At 49.9% G+C, this 15,879-nt stretch overlaps 1 protein-coding gene and 1 long non-coding RNA gene across 11 annotated transcripts in view; one reads left to right on the top strand and one right to left on the bottom strand.

Moving 5' to 3' along the window:
- Positions 1-15,879, top strand: part of LOC140599035 (uncharacterized) — a 41,718-nt gene that overhangs the window by 3,431 nt on the left and 22,408 nt on the right. The window lies entirely within an intron of this gene.
- ANO1 (anoctamin 1) overlaps positions 11,040-15,879 on the bottom strand; it is a 158,868-nt gene continuing 154,028 nt past the window's right edge. For all 9 annotated transcript variants that reach the window (XM_072758650.1, XM_072758652.1, XM_072758645.1 and 6 more), the window contains 2 exons: positions 14,552-14,657; positions 11,040-12,785 (listed from right to left, as the gene is read on the bottom strand). In XM_072758650.1, the coding sequence (XP_072614751.1) occupies positions 12,543-12,785; positions 14,552-14,657 (349 nt within the window). In that variant the 3' untranslated portion in view covers positions 11,040-12,542. The remainder of the gene's footprint in view (positions 12,786-14,551; positions 14,658-15,879) is intronic.

Raw genomic sequence — 15,879 nt, 5'->3', positions numbered from 1 at the left:
TGAGCCCTGGGGGTCCAGCTGTGCGGGAGAAGTGGGGAAGCCCATGAGGAAGGCTGAGAAAGAGCCCCTCGCAGCAGGAGTTCAACCAAGGATTGTCAGATCTCACCCCTGCTGGCAGACCCTGCTTCTTTGTCTCTTGCACATCCCTTGTCTCCTGAGTTATCATATACTTGGCTTCCTGCTCTGCATTTTTCATCCATTTCTCCTGCCAGAATGTGATACTTTGAGGCAGAGATGCCAAGCACCCAGAACACTAGCCAGTGCGTAATAGGTACTCACAAAATGTTTCTGAATGGACAAATCTTATATAAGGTGTGGTTAATTTGGACCTCCGCTGACATAACTGTACCCAAGTCTAACCTACTGCCTTGCTGTATGAGGTTTGTGTATTTAACCATCTTTTTTTTTTAAAGATTTATTTATTTATTTGTGAGAGAGATAGAGATAAAGATAGAGATAGCAGGATGGGTAGAGGGAGAGGAAGAGAGAATCTCAAGCAGACTCCAACCTGAGTGCAGAGCTTGGTGTGGGGCTCCATCTCAGGACCTCGAGATCATGACATGAGCCAAAACCAAGAGTCAGACATCTAACTGACTGCACCACGCAAGTACCTTGTCCATTTATCTTCTCTACATGATCTTTCACAAAGCAAGTTTTCACTTTTATCCAATTTTCCTTTTATAGTTTATGCATTTAGTATAGAGTGTAAGATCCTTTTGCCTACCTCTGAGTCCCAAAGATTTTCTCCTATATTTTTATCTAAAAGTTTTATAGTTTTCTGTTTCATTCTGTGATCTATTTGGGGTTAATTTTTGTACAAAGTGTAAGGTTTAGGTGGAGTTTTGTTTTGTCTTGTCCGTAGGTGTCTACTCACTCCAGCACTATGTGTTGGAAAGCCATCCTTCTCCTAGTGGAATGCTTTTACGCCTTTGCCAAAAATTTGTTGCACACATTTGACTTTCTTCTATGTTCCCTATTCTGCTCCATTGATCTATGAGTCTATCCATCCCCACACACCACCTTTTGTTGATGCTATATAGGAAAACTTAATTTTGTGTAGAGCATCTCCTCTGACTTTATTCTGCATTGTTAAGACTGTCTTAGCTGTTCTAGGCTCTGTGTCTTTCCACATAAACTAAAAAATAAGCTTGTCTATGTCCAGAAAAGCTTGCTGGGATTTTTAATAGGAATTGCATTAAATCTAGATCAATTTGGGGAGAATCAACATCTTTACCACACTGAATCCTCCAATCTGTGACACCGATATGTCTATTTATTTAGGTCCTTCTTTGATTGCTTTCATCAGCAAATTATAATTTTCAGCTTTGAGATCCTGTACATGGTTTGTTAAATGCATAGAATAAGCATTTGGTTTCCTTTGGAGTCATTTTAAATGGTATTCTATTTTGGGACGCCTGGGTGGCTCAGTGGTTGAGCAGCTGTCTTCAACTCAGGTCTTGAACCTGGGATCCTGGGATTGAGTCTGGCATCAAGACTCCCTGCAGGGAGCCTGGTTCTCCCTCTGGCTATGTCTCTGCCTCTCTCATGAATAAATAAATGAAATCTTAAAAAAATAAATGCTATTCTAAGTTTCGATTCCTGCATGTTCATTCTTAGTATATAGAAATGTGATTGATTTTTGTATGTTGATTTTATATCCTTCTGCCTTGCTGAGTTCATTTGTTAGTTCAGAAGTGTTTTTGTGTTTGTTTGTGTCTTTGGGATTTTTCTATGCAGACAATCATGTCATCTGCAAACAAGGACAGTTTTTTTAACTCTCCAATCTGTACGCCTTCTATTTCTCTCCCTTACCATATTGCAGGGGCTGGAACTTCCCATACTATGTTGAATAAACACAAAGGGAACAGACATTCTTGCCTTTTTTTTTTTTTTAAAGATTTATTTATTTATTTATCATAGACAGAGAGAGAGAGAGGCAGAGACACAGGAGGAGGGAGAAGCAGGCTCCATGCTGGGAGCCCGACGTGGGTCTCTATCCCAGGACTCCAGGATCGCGCCCTGGGCCAAAGGCAGGCACTAAACAGCTGAGCCACCCAGGGATCCCCAGACATCCTTGTCTTGTTCTTGATTGCAGTGGGGGGCGGGTAGCATTTTGTCTTTCAGGATTATATGGGATATTAGCTGTGGGCTTTTTCTCTTTTCTTTTCTTTTCTTTCTTTCTTTCTTTCTTTCTTTCTTTCTTTCTTTCTTTCTTTCTCTTTCTTTCTTTCTTTCTTTCTTTCTTTCTTTCTTTCTTTTTTTGCAGATGCTCTTTATCAAATTTAGGTAATGCTCCTTTACTCCTAACTTGCTCAGAGTTTTAGTTGTTGCTGTTGAAATAATAAATGGTTGCAGAATTTTGTCAAATGCTTTTTCTGCAGCAATTGATATGATCACATGATTTTCCTTCTTCAGCTTACTGATGTGGTGGATTGCATGAATCTTTCTTTCTTTCTTTCTTTCTCTCTTTTTAAAGATTCATTTACTTATTAGAGAGAGAGAGAGAGAGAGAGAGAGAAAGGCAGAGAGAGAGAGCTCGAGCAGGGGAGGGGCAGAGAGAGAAGGAGAGAATCTCCAGCAGACTCCTCACTGAGCACAGAACCTGACACGGGGCTCTATCTCATGACCCTGAGATCAAGACCTGAGCCAAAATCAAGAGTCAGATGTTTAACCAACTGAGCCACCCAGGTGCCTCTGCATGGATTTATCTTTGCATGTCTAACAAGCCTCTTATACCTGGAATAAATCCCATTTGTTCAAGACGTATAATTCTTTTTTTTAAAAGATTTTATTTATTTATTCATGAGAATACACAGAGAGGAGAGAGAGGCAGAGACACAGGCAGAGGGAGAAGCAGGCCCCATGCAGGGAGCCTGACGTGGGACTCGATCCAGGGTCTCCAGGATCACACCCTGGGCTGCAGGCGGCGCTAACCGCTGAGCCACCGGGGCTGCCCTGTATAATTCTTTTTATAAATGTTGTTGGATTTGCTTGCTAATATTTTGTTGTGGATTTTTGCATTGTAGGTCATGAGAGTAGTTTCCCCCCTCCTCCAACTGTTTTGGTTTATTTCTGGTATCAGAGTAGTACTGGCCTCATAAAATAATTTGAGAAGTGTTCCCTCTTTTCTGGAAGAGATTATGAAAAATTATTGTTAATTCTTCTTCAGATGTTTGGCAGATTTTTCAAGCAAAAGTATCTGGGCCTGTAGATTTCTTTTTTGGAAACTTTTAAATTATGAATTTAATTTATTTGATGGTTATAGGGCAATTGTCTATTTCCAGGCACCTGGGTGGCTCAGTTGACTAAGCGTCTGCTTTCGGCTCAGGTCATGGTCCCAGGGTCCTGAGATAGAGCCACATATCAGGCTCCCTGCTCATTGGGGAGCCTGATTCTCTCTCTCTCCCTCTGCCTGCTGCTCCCCCTGCTTGTGCTCTCTATGTCAAATAAATAAATAAAATCCTTTTAGAAATTGTCTATTTTACTTTGAGTTTTAGTAGTTGGTATAGCTTTTGAAAGCTTGGTTCTTTTTAGCCTAAGCTGCAGACATTTATGAGCATAAAGTGACTTGTATTATTCCCTTGTTATGTGCCTTAGTTTGGGCAGCCATACACATTTACTTAAATCATACTTGAGTCTCCAAATAGAGACAATGACAAGGTCCTTATTTCACCTAACATGATAAAATGTACACTGCATACACCTGAAAACACGTTAACACCTTCCGCAGAACAGGAAATAAAGGCCTGGATGGATGTTTACTCTTCTCCTGATATCACGTAACTTAAACACTATGATGTAAAAGTAATAGTACTTAGCTCTCATGATATAAAGTCAATATATCTTAGGTTACATGATAAGGGGATAAGAGAGGAAAGGAAACAGACACACACACACACGTATATTCATAGGAAAATCAGGAGGAAGCACTCATGACACAAATACAGCCCTCATTTTTGTATCTGGGCACTAGGTCCTGTGATCGGAGCTGGTGCTTATAACCACCTTCTTCTTCTCCCCACTAGCACACCTGCCCTGCCAGCCAGCCCCTTGGGCCTCAGGGAGCACCCCAGCAGCTTGTGGTTCCTCACCTGATGGAGTGACTTAACCCCTTCTTTCCTGGAGGGTCTGGGCCATTCATAGTCCTGCCTGGCTTAGGTCATTGTGGTTTCCCATCAACCCAGGATGGTACAACTGCAAGACGCCCTATGGACCCGCTGCATTCCAGACGCTCTTCCTCCCTTAACCCACTGTGCAGCAGTGGTCCCACGTCCCCTGGGCAGTCAGGACCAGTTTCCCGTCAACACTGTACCTCCCTCCTCTGCCTGTGGATTGAGGGGTCCTACAGGCCTAGAGTAACCAGATGGCAGGTCAAACTTCCAGTTCAGGGGATCACTGCTATGTCTTCTGACAGAAGCATCCCTCCCTCTGTACCTGAGACTTCAGGGCAGCAGACCATAAGGTCGTGGGGATGGGAGGCAAACGCTTTGCTAGCAGGACAGTAAAGGTAATACCGGGGGTGCCCCTGCCATTTCCAGCCCCTGATTCCTGGGCCCCCGAATCCTGGCTTGGGGGGATGCGGCACAGAATGTCAGACGCTGCCTCAGAGTGTGTACGGCCTTCAGGAGCCCCTGTCCCAGCCCTGCAGGGTACCGCCACCTCACTAGGACTGAAACCCAACCTCCACTGTCCTCTGGAGCAGCTGCTACAGGAGGGTGGGGACCACAGTGAGACCAGGGAGTTCATGAGTGTGACCCATGGCTGCCTTCGTTTGCTGTGCAGTGAGCTCCTGCGCCAAAGGCCTGACAGTGGGACATCCGACGGCGGATGAGGCATTCTGGAAGTCCACGGTGGTGTTTTGGTGGAAATGCGGTGTGCGGGGATGGCAAATCTATATCCTGAATAAGTGTCTATTCCAGTAGGAACCGAGCCCGGCCCTCGATGGCGGAAGCTTCCAGCGTGGTCACCCTCTAGCAGGTGACTGGCCAGTCGCCTCAAGAAGGGCGCTGGGTGAGGGCTCCATGCAGGTCTCTGCCGCGGGCAGACGGGGCACACAGCGGTGGTCACAGCTGGGTCGGCCTCGGTGCGTGAAGTCCATGAGCTGAGCCACGCACGACCCCCACCCTGCCTCCATGGCCACTTTGTGCCTGAGCCCTGTGGGCGATGCCTGGGTGCCTGGGGCGGGGGCTGCCTGGTACCCACGGGACGGGCCATCCTGTGCGCCGGATGATGGAAGTCCTCTGCCGACTCTCCCTTTGGTGGGCATTCACACAGGGCACAAATGCCCAGTTCTTGCCTGTGCACACACCTCTTCCCCGAACTCCCTTGTCATCAGTTTCCCAGTCATGGTCCTTCCAAGTCCCTGACCATCCAGCCAGAGCACTGGCCGCAGCCCGGGAATCAACGTGTAACCTCACGTCCAGCCGTTTCTCCTTTGGAGCCCAGGGCCCAGGCAGGTGCCCTGCCCAGAGTTCTGCCCATGGAGGATTGTCCAGGCAGGTGCCCTGCCCAGAGTTCCGCCCCTGGAGGATTGTCCTTCATGTCCTTCAGGGACGTCCCGGGGAGGGGGCTGTAGTGCAGCTCCATCTGGAAACCCGGCCCAACCCCCCTTGCCCTGTCAGCTGGCCAGTGGGGACTCCCCATGGAGTCCACAGGTATACATGGTTGTACAAATATCTCTTTGAGTCCCTGATTCCAATTCTTCTGTGTATCTATCTAGAAGTGGAGTTGCTGGGTCATATGGTAATTCTATTTTTAAGTGTTTGAGAAACCACCAGGTGTTTTCCACTGTGGCTGCACCATTTTACAGTCTCACCAGAAATGCATGAGGGTTCTGTCTTCCACATCCTTGCTAACTGATTATTTTCTGTTTTTGGATAATAGACATCCTAATGGGATGGGTGTGAGGTGGTATCTCATTGTGGTTTTGATTTGCATTTCTCTGATAACTCTTGTTGCTGAGCATCTTTTCATATGCCATTGGCCATTCGTATATCTTCTCTGGGGAAATGTCTGTTCAAGTTCTCTTCCCATTTTCCACTGGGTTGCTTGTATTTTTGTTGTTGAGTTGAGGAGACTCTTTATATATTCTAGATATGAATCCCTTTAAAATATTTATTTGTTCATGAGAGACACACAGAGAGAAGCAGAGACACAGGCAGAGGGAGAAGCAGGCTCCATGTGGGGAACCCAATGCGGGGCTCCATCCCATGACCTTGGGATCATGCCCTGAGCTGAAGGCAGACACTCAACCACTGAGCTATCCAGGCATCCCTGGATATGAGTCCCTTATCAGAAATACAATTTGCAAATATTTTCTCCCATTTTGTGAGTTGATGCTCTGTTGATCCATGCACAAAATTTTAAAATTTTGATCAAGACTATTTAATGTATTTTGTTTCACTTAACGTTGTGTCCTTTTTCTTTTTTCCTAAATAAAAAGCCTTTGTTGGTTTCACGGATGCAACCTCATCTTTGTGAGGACAGTGAAAGGATCATTTCCTTTCCCTGTCTCCTTGTATTACTCTGGTTTCTTCTGGGTATTCTTGTTTTGATCTCATTTATGATGAAGCCTTTCCTCAAATATCCAGGGACTGTGGGCTTTGCTTGGTGTAGTTCGTCTTTTCCGAAGAAAAAGACCCTTTGCTGATGATGGGAAGGGGGCACGTGGTAGGGCAAAGAATACCCCCCACGATGTCCACATTCTAATTCCCAGCCCTGTGAATACGCTAGTTTACACAGCAGAAGACGTGGTAAAGATTGAGATCTTGGGGTGGAGGATTATCCCGGGGACCCCGTCTAACCATGAGTCCTCATAAATAGGGAAGGACTCACCCCTACCACTGACTTAAAGGCGGTGGAGTGGTCCAGCCCTGAGAACATCTCGCTGTCAGCCCAGTGAGGCCTGTGTTGGATGTTCAATTTATGGAAATGTAAGATAATAGATTTGTGTTGTTTTCAATCCTTGAGTTTGTGGTTCTTTGCCTGGAAGCAATGGGAACACTAGCACAGATCCCACGGGTGGCTTTCCTTCCCCGATGCAGCTCCCACAGGCAGCCAGAAGAGGGCAGCAGCCACTGACAGGCAGAACCAGGCTCCTCTTTCTGAGGCTGGAAGCCAGGACCACAGGTCATGACCTGTCACCACCTAATGAGGAGGAATGACCAGAGGCTGCTGAGCTGTCGTGACATCCTGAGTCCTGGGTACAGCTGCGTGTGGAAGTTGATTGCACATATAAGATGGATAGTTTTCTGTATGTGGTACTGTAGTCACAATGGGAGGGGGAGCAAAGAGGGGGGAGGGATAGGGATGTGGAGGGAGGGGGATGAGGATGGAACACAGCAGATCAATTACTTGGCACAGGAAATCAGGAGGAAGAAAGCAGACCTCAGTGTCTACAGGGTTGCCTTTTCCCCAGGGGTGCATCCCTGGCAGGCTCCTGGCGGGGGCAGCAGACACCAGCCCATCTGAGGAAACCATGTTAAAATGCCTGGGCTGGTCCAAGTTAGTGTTTCAGATGCCAAGAGCTGCATGAGTGAGCAGTGAGTGGGCTGCTTGCCATGGACGTATCTGTGGTCCAGAGGCAACAGAGCTCACCTTCCACACACCCCCTTACCTCCTCCACCAATCCCTGCCAGCTTGATTCCATGATCCACTCAGCTCAAAGGCAGGAAGGCCCAGTTGTCAAGTTGTCAGTCTATTTGCCATCCCCATCCATCTGTCCATCCAGCCATGCATCCAGATATCCATGATTCCATCTAACTATCCATTCCTCTGCAGCCATTCATCATCCACCCACCCACCCACCCATCCATCCATCTATCCATCCATCCATCAATCCATTTACCCATCCATTCATACACCCACCCACCCATCATCCATCCATCCATCCATCCATCCATCCATCCATCTACCCTACCCATCCACCCATCCATCTATGCATCCCACCCATCCATCCATTTACCCATCCACACATCTACCCATCATCCATCTATCCACTTACTACTCATCCACTCATTCATCCATCCACCCATCATTCATCCATCCATCCCACCCATTCATCCACATACCCACCCACCCACCCATCATCCACTCATCCATCTCTCAATCATTCATTTATTCATTCACTCAGCACTTTCTGGTGCCTCCTCTGTGCCTGACACTGTACCAGTGCTTTTTGCCGATGTTTTCTGGCAAGAGTTAGCACTCCTTTGCTTTGCTGTGGCTCTTACAAAACATGAACAGGTAAATGAGTGTTGCCTGAGTATGGGGACACACACCACCTGTGGTAGAGAATTATTTTAAGGGGCATACAAATGACTCCTGGGAGCCTGTACACAAACGTGTGTGGGGATCGGGGATGTGGGCATCCTGGAGTAGGGGCTCTGAATCTGGCCTTAGGGTGGGGACAGGCCTGTCTCAGGCACACACCCTGGCTAAACTCTGGTCCAGGGAATGTCACAGCTGGTTCTGAATCCCAGGACTGGACCTGGCTTGAGGCAAGTGACCCTATGAGCCACAGTTGTCACTGTCCCCTTAGCCAGTGGGTAGGCACACTGTGGGGAGCAGTGGGGCATACGGTAGGCTGTAGAGTACATGCACCGTCTAAAGCACAGCAGTCACCACTGGCTCCTGTCACGTGTGAGAATGTGACTTACTGAAAAATGGGGCTGTGTTGTCAGATGGCTTGAATTTTAAGAGAACATTCAAATCTGGGTTTTTATGTAGATTTACCATTTTTTATATAGTAAGTCAACTAAAAAATTAGCAAACACTGAACCTATCAAATGGAGATTATGTTTGGCTGGATGCAGCTCAAGGCAGCCTCCACCTGGGGAGGGAAGCAGAATCCCCAAAGCAGATGCCAGCATGAGTGCCCCCCAACCCCAGACCTCACTCCAGGACCTTGTCTCCAGCAGACAAGGTTCAGTATTGGGGGCCAGGGGTCTGGGTTTGAGAGATGGCTGTGCTGCTGGTTTGCTGTGTACTGCAGCAGAGCCCTGACCCTCTCTGGGCCTCCTTGCTCCTGTTTGAAAGAACAGTGCCAGCTGACCAGCTGATCTCTGGGTGTCCTTCCACGGCCAGATTCCAGGCCTTTGTGACACCATCTCCTGGTTTTTCCCACCCACCTCTACCACCCTCATCTAAGCCCTAACATCACCCTTCTGAATTTCCACAACACCTCTCTCTGGCTTCCCATCCCACTGCGATTCCACCCCCACCCCCACCACCCCAACAGTTGACAGTTGCCCTGACTTCAGAATGTGAATCAGATTCCATCACTGGGCTAGTTAAAACCACTCAGCCCCCCGCTGTGGCATCTACTACCAAGCTCTCACAGTCCTCGTGTGCAGGGAGCCCTGTGTGAGTTGGTCTTGGCTTCTCTGTCTCCTGCCACTTCCAAGCCCCTCCCCTTTGGTCAGTTGTCTGCACGCTGCTTCCTCAGGCCCTTCTGCTGCCTGAACTGTCCTGCCTTCCTCCATTCTGGATCCTTGTTGCTCAAGCCTTCAGGGGCTTCACTGACCAACCCTGTCACTCCCTGGTCTATTTTTCAGCATCTTTTTCTTTCTCTGAAACTATCTGGTTCTGGGGTCCATTTTCTGATTAAGCATCTCACACCCTCTACAGAAAAGTCTTTGCCTGAGGGGAGGGACCGGTCTGCTTTGTCTACTGCTTCTGCTTAAACGTTGCAAGAATGAATGTCTACAAGGTCTGGGTTCCAGTCTTGGCTTACGTGCTAAGAGCCCTATGACTCTGAGCTGCTCCTCATCTGTCAGATGGGTCCTTGAGGCTTCTGGGAGGACCCACTGAGAGGGCAGGGTCCCTGCGATGCTGTCCCTGGGTGTTGCCTTCATGTCTGAACTAGGGAAGTGGTCTCAAAACTTTGGAAGGACTGTCTTGAAGGCAGGTAGCCGGCCATTGGGAGCTTGTGCTTTGCTGAGGTTTTCTTGGGGACGCAGGAAGACGAGCACTAGGGGGCGCCAGAAGCTCTCCCTGGCCCCGGAGGTGTGCAGTGGATGCCAGGCTGGGAGGCTCCTAAGGAATGTCCCCAGGTAGCGGGGCTGTGGCTTTGCTGGCGTTGTGAAAAGTATGTTTCTTCCATGAAATGGTGGTGATAGAGATGGTAGTTTGAAAAAGCGACCCCACTTGCCCATGAAAACACTGGCAACCCCAGGTGGGTCCCCCAGAGGGCCGGGGACATTTTATGTGCAAGGAATCCTAAGTGCTACTGTGTTGGATTGGCGGGACCAGGGGTGGGAATTTGAGGATCATGGAAGAGGATGCTGGGAAGGTGTGAGCATGACTCCCATCCCAGCATAAACACAGGTACGGGCAGCCCCAGTGGGTCAGCGGTTTAGTGCCGCCTTCAGCCCAGGGCGTGATCCCGGAGACCCGGGATCAAGTCCCATGTCGGGCTCCCTGCATGGAGTCTGCTTCTCCCTCTGCCTCTCTCTCTGCATCTCTCTGTGTCTCTCATGGATAAATAAAATCTTAAAAAAAAATAAGCGCAGGCACGTGTGTGTGCACACACATCTACCCATGCAAACACACGGATACATACTGTGCATGCATGTGTGTGCACAGCCCATGCAAACATACAAGCACACACGCATGAAACCACAAATACGTGTCCACGTGTGCACACAGACACAAGCACGTACAAAACTGCACACACGTCATGAAAACACATAGATGCATATATGCACTCACACACGCCTAATGCAAAATATATGGATGCATACATGTGTGCACACAGCTTATGCAAACACACAAGCACACCTGCAGGAAACTAGCACATGCACAAACACACGTGTCCATGTGCACACACAGACACGAGCACATACAAAACTGCACACACACACACACACACTCAGAAAGAGATGAAGTCCCAGGAGCATCTAGAACAATCTGTGTGTCTGGCACTGGAGCAAGTGGATGCCTATCCTCCCTCCCGGACTTGCAGCTCAGCCAGGGCGCTCTGGGGATCTCTCCAGCCTCCTGGGGTGAAGCTCACACGGACAGCGTTCCAGTGAAGAAAGTGGTTGTGTATCCAAATTTATTTAGTTGAATGAATGTTCAGCCACGGTCCTCTGTGAATTTGCATACATTCACTTTTTTTAAAAAAATGGTGTCCATAAAAGGATTTTTGGTAATCACCTAATGTTTAATACAATATTTATATACAAAAACCCCATCTCAAACTACTTACTGTACAAGAGAAACTAGAAGCGCCGGACTGTGCGGCCGTAGCAAACAGCGGAAACGGACGACACTTATGGACGTGGGTCAGAGCTGGCAGCTGCAGGGGATGACCTCACACCCTCACCGACCACACGTTCAGGGCAAACACATTTGTTTTCTTCCCTCCCTCCGATGAAACATTTCTCTTTATGTTTCTCTTGGGGCTTGAGAAATGTCAGATAACTGGTTAGTATAACGGCTGCAAATTTAGATCACGCCTGCCATCTAGGAGACTTGTTTACAAGCTTTAAAATGGTAACTGTCCTAAAGTCACATTTCTCTAAGTAAAAATATAGAGAAGTATTACCAAAATAGAAGCCTTTATTAATAAAAATCTTTGGTAGTAACAGTGTTTTAAATTCCTCGCGATGATATCTGGTTAACTAATAAACTCCTTCCACCTTTGAGCTACAGAGAAAACCCCTCAAATCCACCATAGAGTTGATTTTGTAAAAAACCCAATAAATATTCTAAAGCTGTCAATGTTCTCCTGATGCCTTAAGACTCCTTGGAACCTGAAGCCGTCTTTAGAAATGCCTCCGAGGTCCTGTCTCATTTCTGTCCACTTGATTTTCTTTTTTTTTCCTGGCCCGCCAGAAGATAAATAATTCTGAGGCCGGCTTGTGGCGGGAGGGGCAGCTGTGTGGCTGATGGTGGGGATCCCACCAGTGGGGTCGCCTGCCGCCCCAGGGACACCTGCGGCCCTGTGGTTCTCCAAGAGCAAATTCTAAGCTCACAGGCCCTCTGAGTGGACAGGGCCAGAGCACCTCTCTTTCTGGCCAGAGCGTCTCGGTTTCTGAAGTATCAGAAAACAGGAGATGAAAAGCCGTCTGACTTTCCCCGACCTGGTGGCAGGTGAGGCCTGGAGCTGGCGTCAACCTTGTTTTTCCATTCTCTCTCCGATACTGCACGACGACGTTTGCCCAATGCTCCGGAACAGCATCTCGAATCTCTCCGAAGGCACCAGGCAGATTAGAAAAGATGCTTTCTGGAGGCCTCTGCTTGCCTTTCACTGCAAAGGAGACCCACGGTTCCCAAGAACTGTTTCTGCAAAGCGCCCGCATTCCCGTGTGTTATCACCCTATCCCCAGCAATCGTTTTGATTAACCTTGAATACTAAAGATAAAAAAATTCCCTGCATATGGTTTTGTGCAAAAACAAGGAGGAAAAAAAAACAACAACAGAAAAAAGACAGAAAAATGTCCTATCAGAAGGTGGTCTTTCAGGTTCGCCACCGGGCCTGGCTGGGGAGCGCACCTGCCCCAGGAGAGGGTGCCCATCGTCCAGGAGGCCCAGGGCAGCTACAGGGCACCCCCAGGGTACTCGGGGCTGTCCAGGCAGGCCTTGGGGCCGTGGTTGTTGCATGGCTCATCCTGCTGCCGGTCCTTTTCCATCCACGTGTCCAGCAGCTGCTGCTTGCCCTGCTCCTCCCGCATGAACAGCTCTACCATGAGCACTTTCTCCTTGTGCACCTGCTGGCTGATGTCCTTGGGGATGTCTGGGATGACCCAGTCCACAAAGTCGCTCATGAACATGACCAGGTTCTGGAAGGAGAGCCAGTGTGTGAGGGTGGGGAGGAGGATGGCAGGAGATGCTTCCCGCCACGCCGTACCCACCTCTGCCCCCACCCACCTCCACCTGCACCCATCTCTCCTCAATCACCTCCCCCTGCACCTGCCTCTGCCCTACCCACCTCTACCTGCACCCGCCTCCACCCCCAATCACCTCCCCTGCACCTGCTTCTACCTCCACTGGCCTCCACCCCCGCCCACCTCCCCTGCACCTGCCTCTACCCCACACCCTGTCACTCCCAGCCCGTGACCTGGGACACATACTTTGGCCTCCCTTGGCCTTGGTTTCCCTCAAGGTATAAATGAGGCAGGGACCCAGCCAGCAGACTGGTTTCACTCCAAATGTTTGCTGACTTCTATAAAGAATCTGAGCTCAGTAAATAGCAAGTTTCTGAATAATTCTGAATCCCTAGGGTGGGACACTTAAACGATCTGATCGGTCATGCATCACCAAATATAACAAGTATCAGGCTTTAAGGAAAATAGAAGTAGCACAAAAACCGGATGGAATTTAGCGTCTGATGCTCCACAGGCCTTCTCCAGTTCACAAAGCCTCCCAAGGCCACCCTGAAAGTCTTCTCTCTCCCTGGAGAAACTTCTGGTGTGTAGAAAGCAAATGATCGGCTTTTATAGAAACACTGAAATCTGTTTTTAAAACCTCTGTCCAGCGATCACTTGTTAGCACATCTGGCTGTCAGTCACCTTGTAGACAGTGCCGGTGACCCACAGGCTGCCTTTTCTGGTTGGTGCTCCCCAGCTGTAGTCAGTGCTGGCTGCTGATGATCACACCGGCCTCCTTTCCAGGGAACTGCCCCTCCCATCTGCCTCTTCCTGGTTCTGACTACAGCCAAGGACCAGCCGACACAGGCAGACAAAAGGCAGGCCCGTGTGTGCTGGGATTCATGCTCTGGAGCTCCCCGCAGGATCAGGCGAGGCTGCCTCCAGCTGAGACTCCTCTGCTGCACTCCCTCCCCTTTCCTGGGGAGCTTCCTTCAATAACCCACTTGCACAGAATCCTTGTCTCAGGCTCTGCTTCCAGTAAATTTGGCCCCAGATACTTGTTCCCACTGTGGAGTGTTATGGACAGCTGACCTGGCAGCAGAGCCTCAAGGAGGGTGGAAGTCCTGCCTGCAGCTGCCACACTCTCTGTAAAGGGTAGAGCTAGGGCTTGAACCCAGCTGGGGCTTGAACTCAGTGAATGGGACTTTGGCTGGGCTCACATGGCTAAGGATTCTCCTCATCTCTGAGACCATAGCTGCTGCATGCAGTCCCCAGTCTCGGGTCCTGTTCACTGGGAATCACTCTGGCTTCACAGCCTGTCCCTTCTGCAGAGACCAGGCAAGACTGGGTCCTCTGGCTCCTGGCTGGGGGCTGGATCTGCTGGGAATCCCCTGCCCTCCTGCCTCTACTGGTCCTGTCCTCTGGGGACGTCTCCTGCTACACAGAGATAGTGAGAAACCGAGCTGGGTCTCCTACCCTGTCTCCTTCCAAAAAAACCACTTATATGGAATTAATTCTGCCTCCCTGAGGATGTCCAAATCCCACCATCTGTGCTGGCCCCGGGGCCTCCCTCTGCCTTCCTGGGGCCTGTTCCTGCACAGGGCCTGGGGTGGCCAGGCCTCCAGCCCTCCAAATGCCCCTGACGTGGGCCAGCTGCTGCCTTCTGACCCTGTGCTGGGCTCGGAGTGCCTCCTCAGGACCCAATTCTCAAACCTTCCAGAAACGAGAGCCTGCCGCACCTGGAAGACAATGACGAAAGCCAGCCGGGCTGCCAGCACTGCCCAAAAGTCCTTGGAGATGTCGTACTTGTGCTCTGACCACGGCGGCTCCCGGTAATCTTTGTACCTGCAGAGACAGACAGGGATCAACCACGGTCTTCCAGCAGAACTGGGGATTCTGGCCGGCGCCCTGCAGCTCTGAGCGGGCATCAGGAAAGCCTCCACCGGCTGTTGTGCCACCTCCCGGTGGGCACCTGCCGCCCACAGGCTGCTGAGTCTCCATCCATGTTGGAGGGGGTGGCAGGACCCCTGAGGGCTGTGCAGGACCTGAGCGGCTTCGTGGAAAATGCAAGCACCAGGAGTGTCCCTGCAGGCCCAACCATGAGCTCATTGAAGTCAGCTTTGGAACCATCTGGTCCTGGGGTTCCAGACTTTTAAAGGCAGTGGAGATTTTTTTCAAAAAGGAATGTCACCTGAGACCCTAGTGGGGTGACAAAGCAAGCGGGGTCTCCCTGGTTTCCTAGGCCTAGATCCCCCTAACCTTAACCTGATGTCTGCTGTCCACAGACCCCCAGCGGGGTTCCATGAAGCCCAGGTTTGAAAACCACCTTTCTTCTCTTCTCAGAGGAGACTTTTGGAAACAAAACAAAACAATGCACTCTCTGAAAGTAGCCCAAGTATGAGGGTTACATATACAATCGGTGAGGACAGGGCCCACCAGTCACCTGTCCCCCTGCCTGCCCTGCCCCATGGAACCTGGCGCCTCGAGGCACCTCCTTCCTGTCTTCCAGCTTCTTGGTTCTTCCCTCCTGATCTGCACACCACACTCATCCCCCCTGCCCTAGTTATCAGTCATAGACGATGCCCCCTGACCTCCTACCGAGACAGGCACCTTCCCCCAAGGCCCTCCCACCCACCCTGCTTCTACGGAACATGGTCCTCACTGCTCGCCCATCCACTGCCCTGCCTCAGTGTACCCCATCCCGTCCTCTCCTTCTCAGAGGTCCTGATATGCCCAGTCTGAGGGAGCGGGGTGAGGATGACAAGCCAGGGTCCTGTCTCCACCTAGGCCCTCTGACTGCTCCCCAAATTCAGGGTATGCTGTTGGCGTTAATGGGGCTGGTCTATGCTATGTGTGGGAAAAGCTTCCCCAAAGCCGTCAGAGAAAGCCTGAGGTGGGGGCAGTTTCCGGGTGCAGGGCTGTAAGCACACCCCTTCTGTTCACTGAGAAGCCGAGGTCCAGTGCCAGGGACCAGAAGAGGAGGCACCTGGCTCTGGGGGCACAGCCCTGGCCTGGCCCCAGCACCAGTGACCACTTTGCTGTGTTCTCGTGCAGTGGTTTGGCCCCT

Source organism: Vulpes vulpes, chromosome 5 (genome assembly GCF_048418805.1).
Source record: "Vulpes vulpes isolate BD-2025 chromosome 5, VulVul3, whole genome shotgun sequence".
Lineage (NCBI taxonomy): Eukaryota > Metazoa > Chordata > Mammalia > Carnivora > Canidae > Vulpes > Vulpes vulpes.
This window is presented reverse-complemented; position numbering and strand designations above follow the sequence as displayed.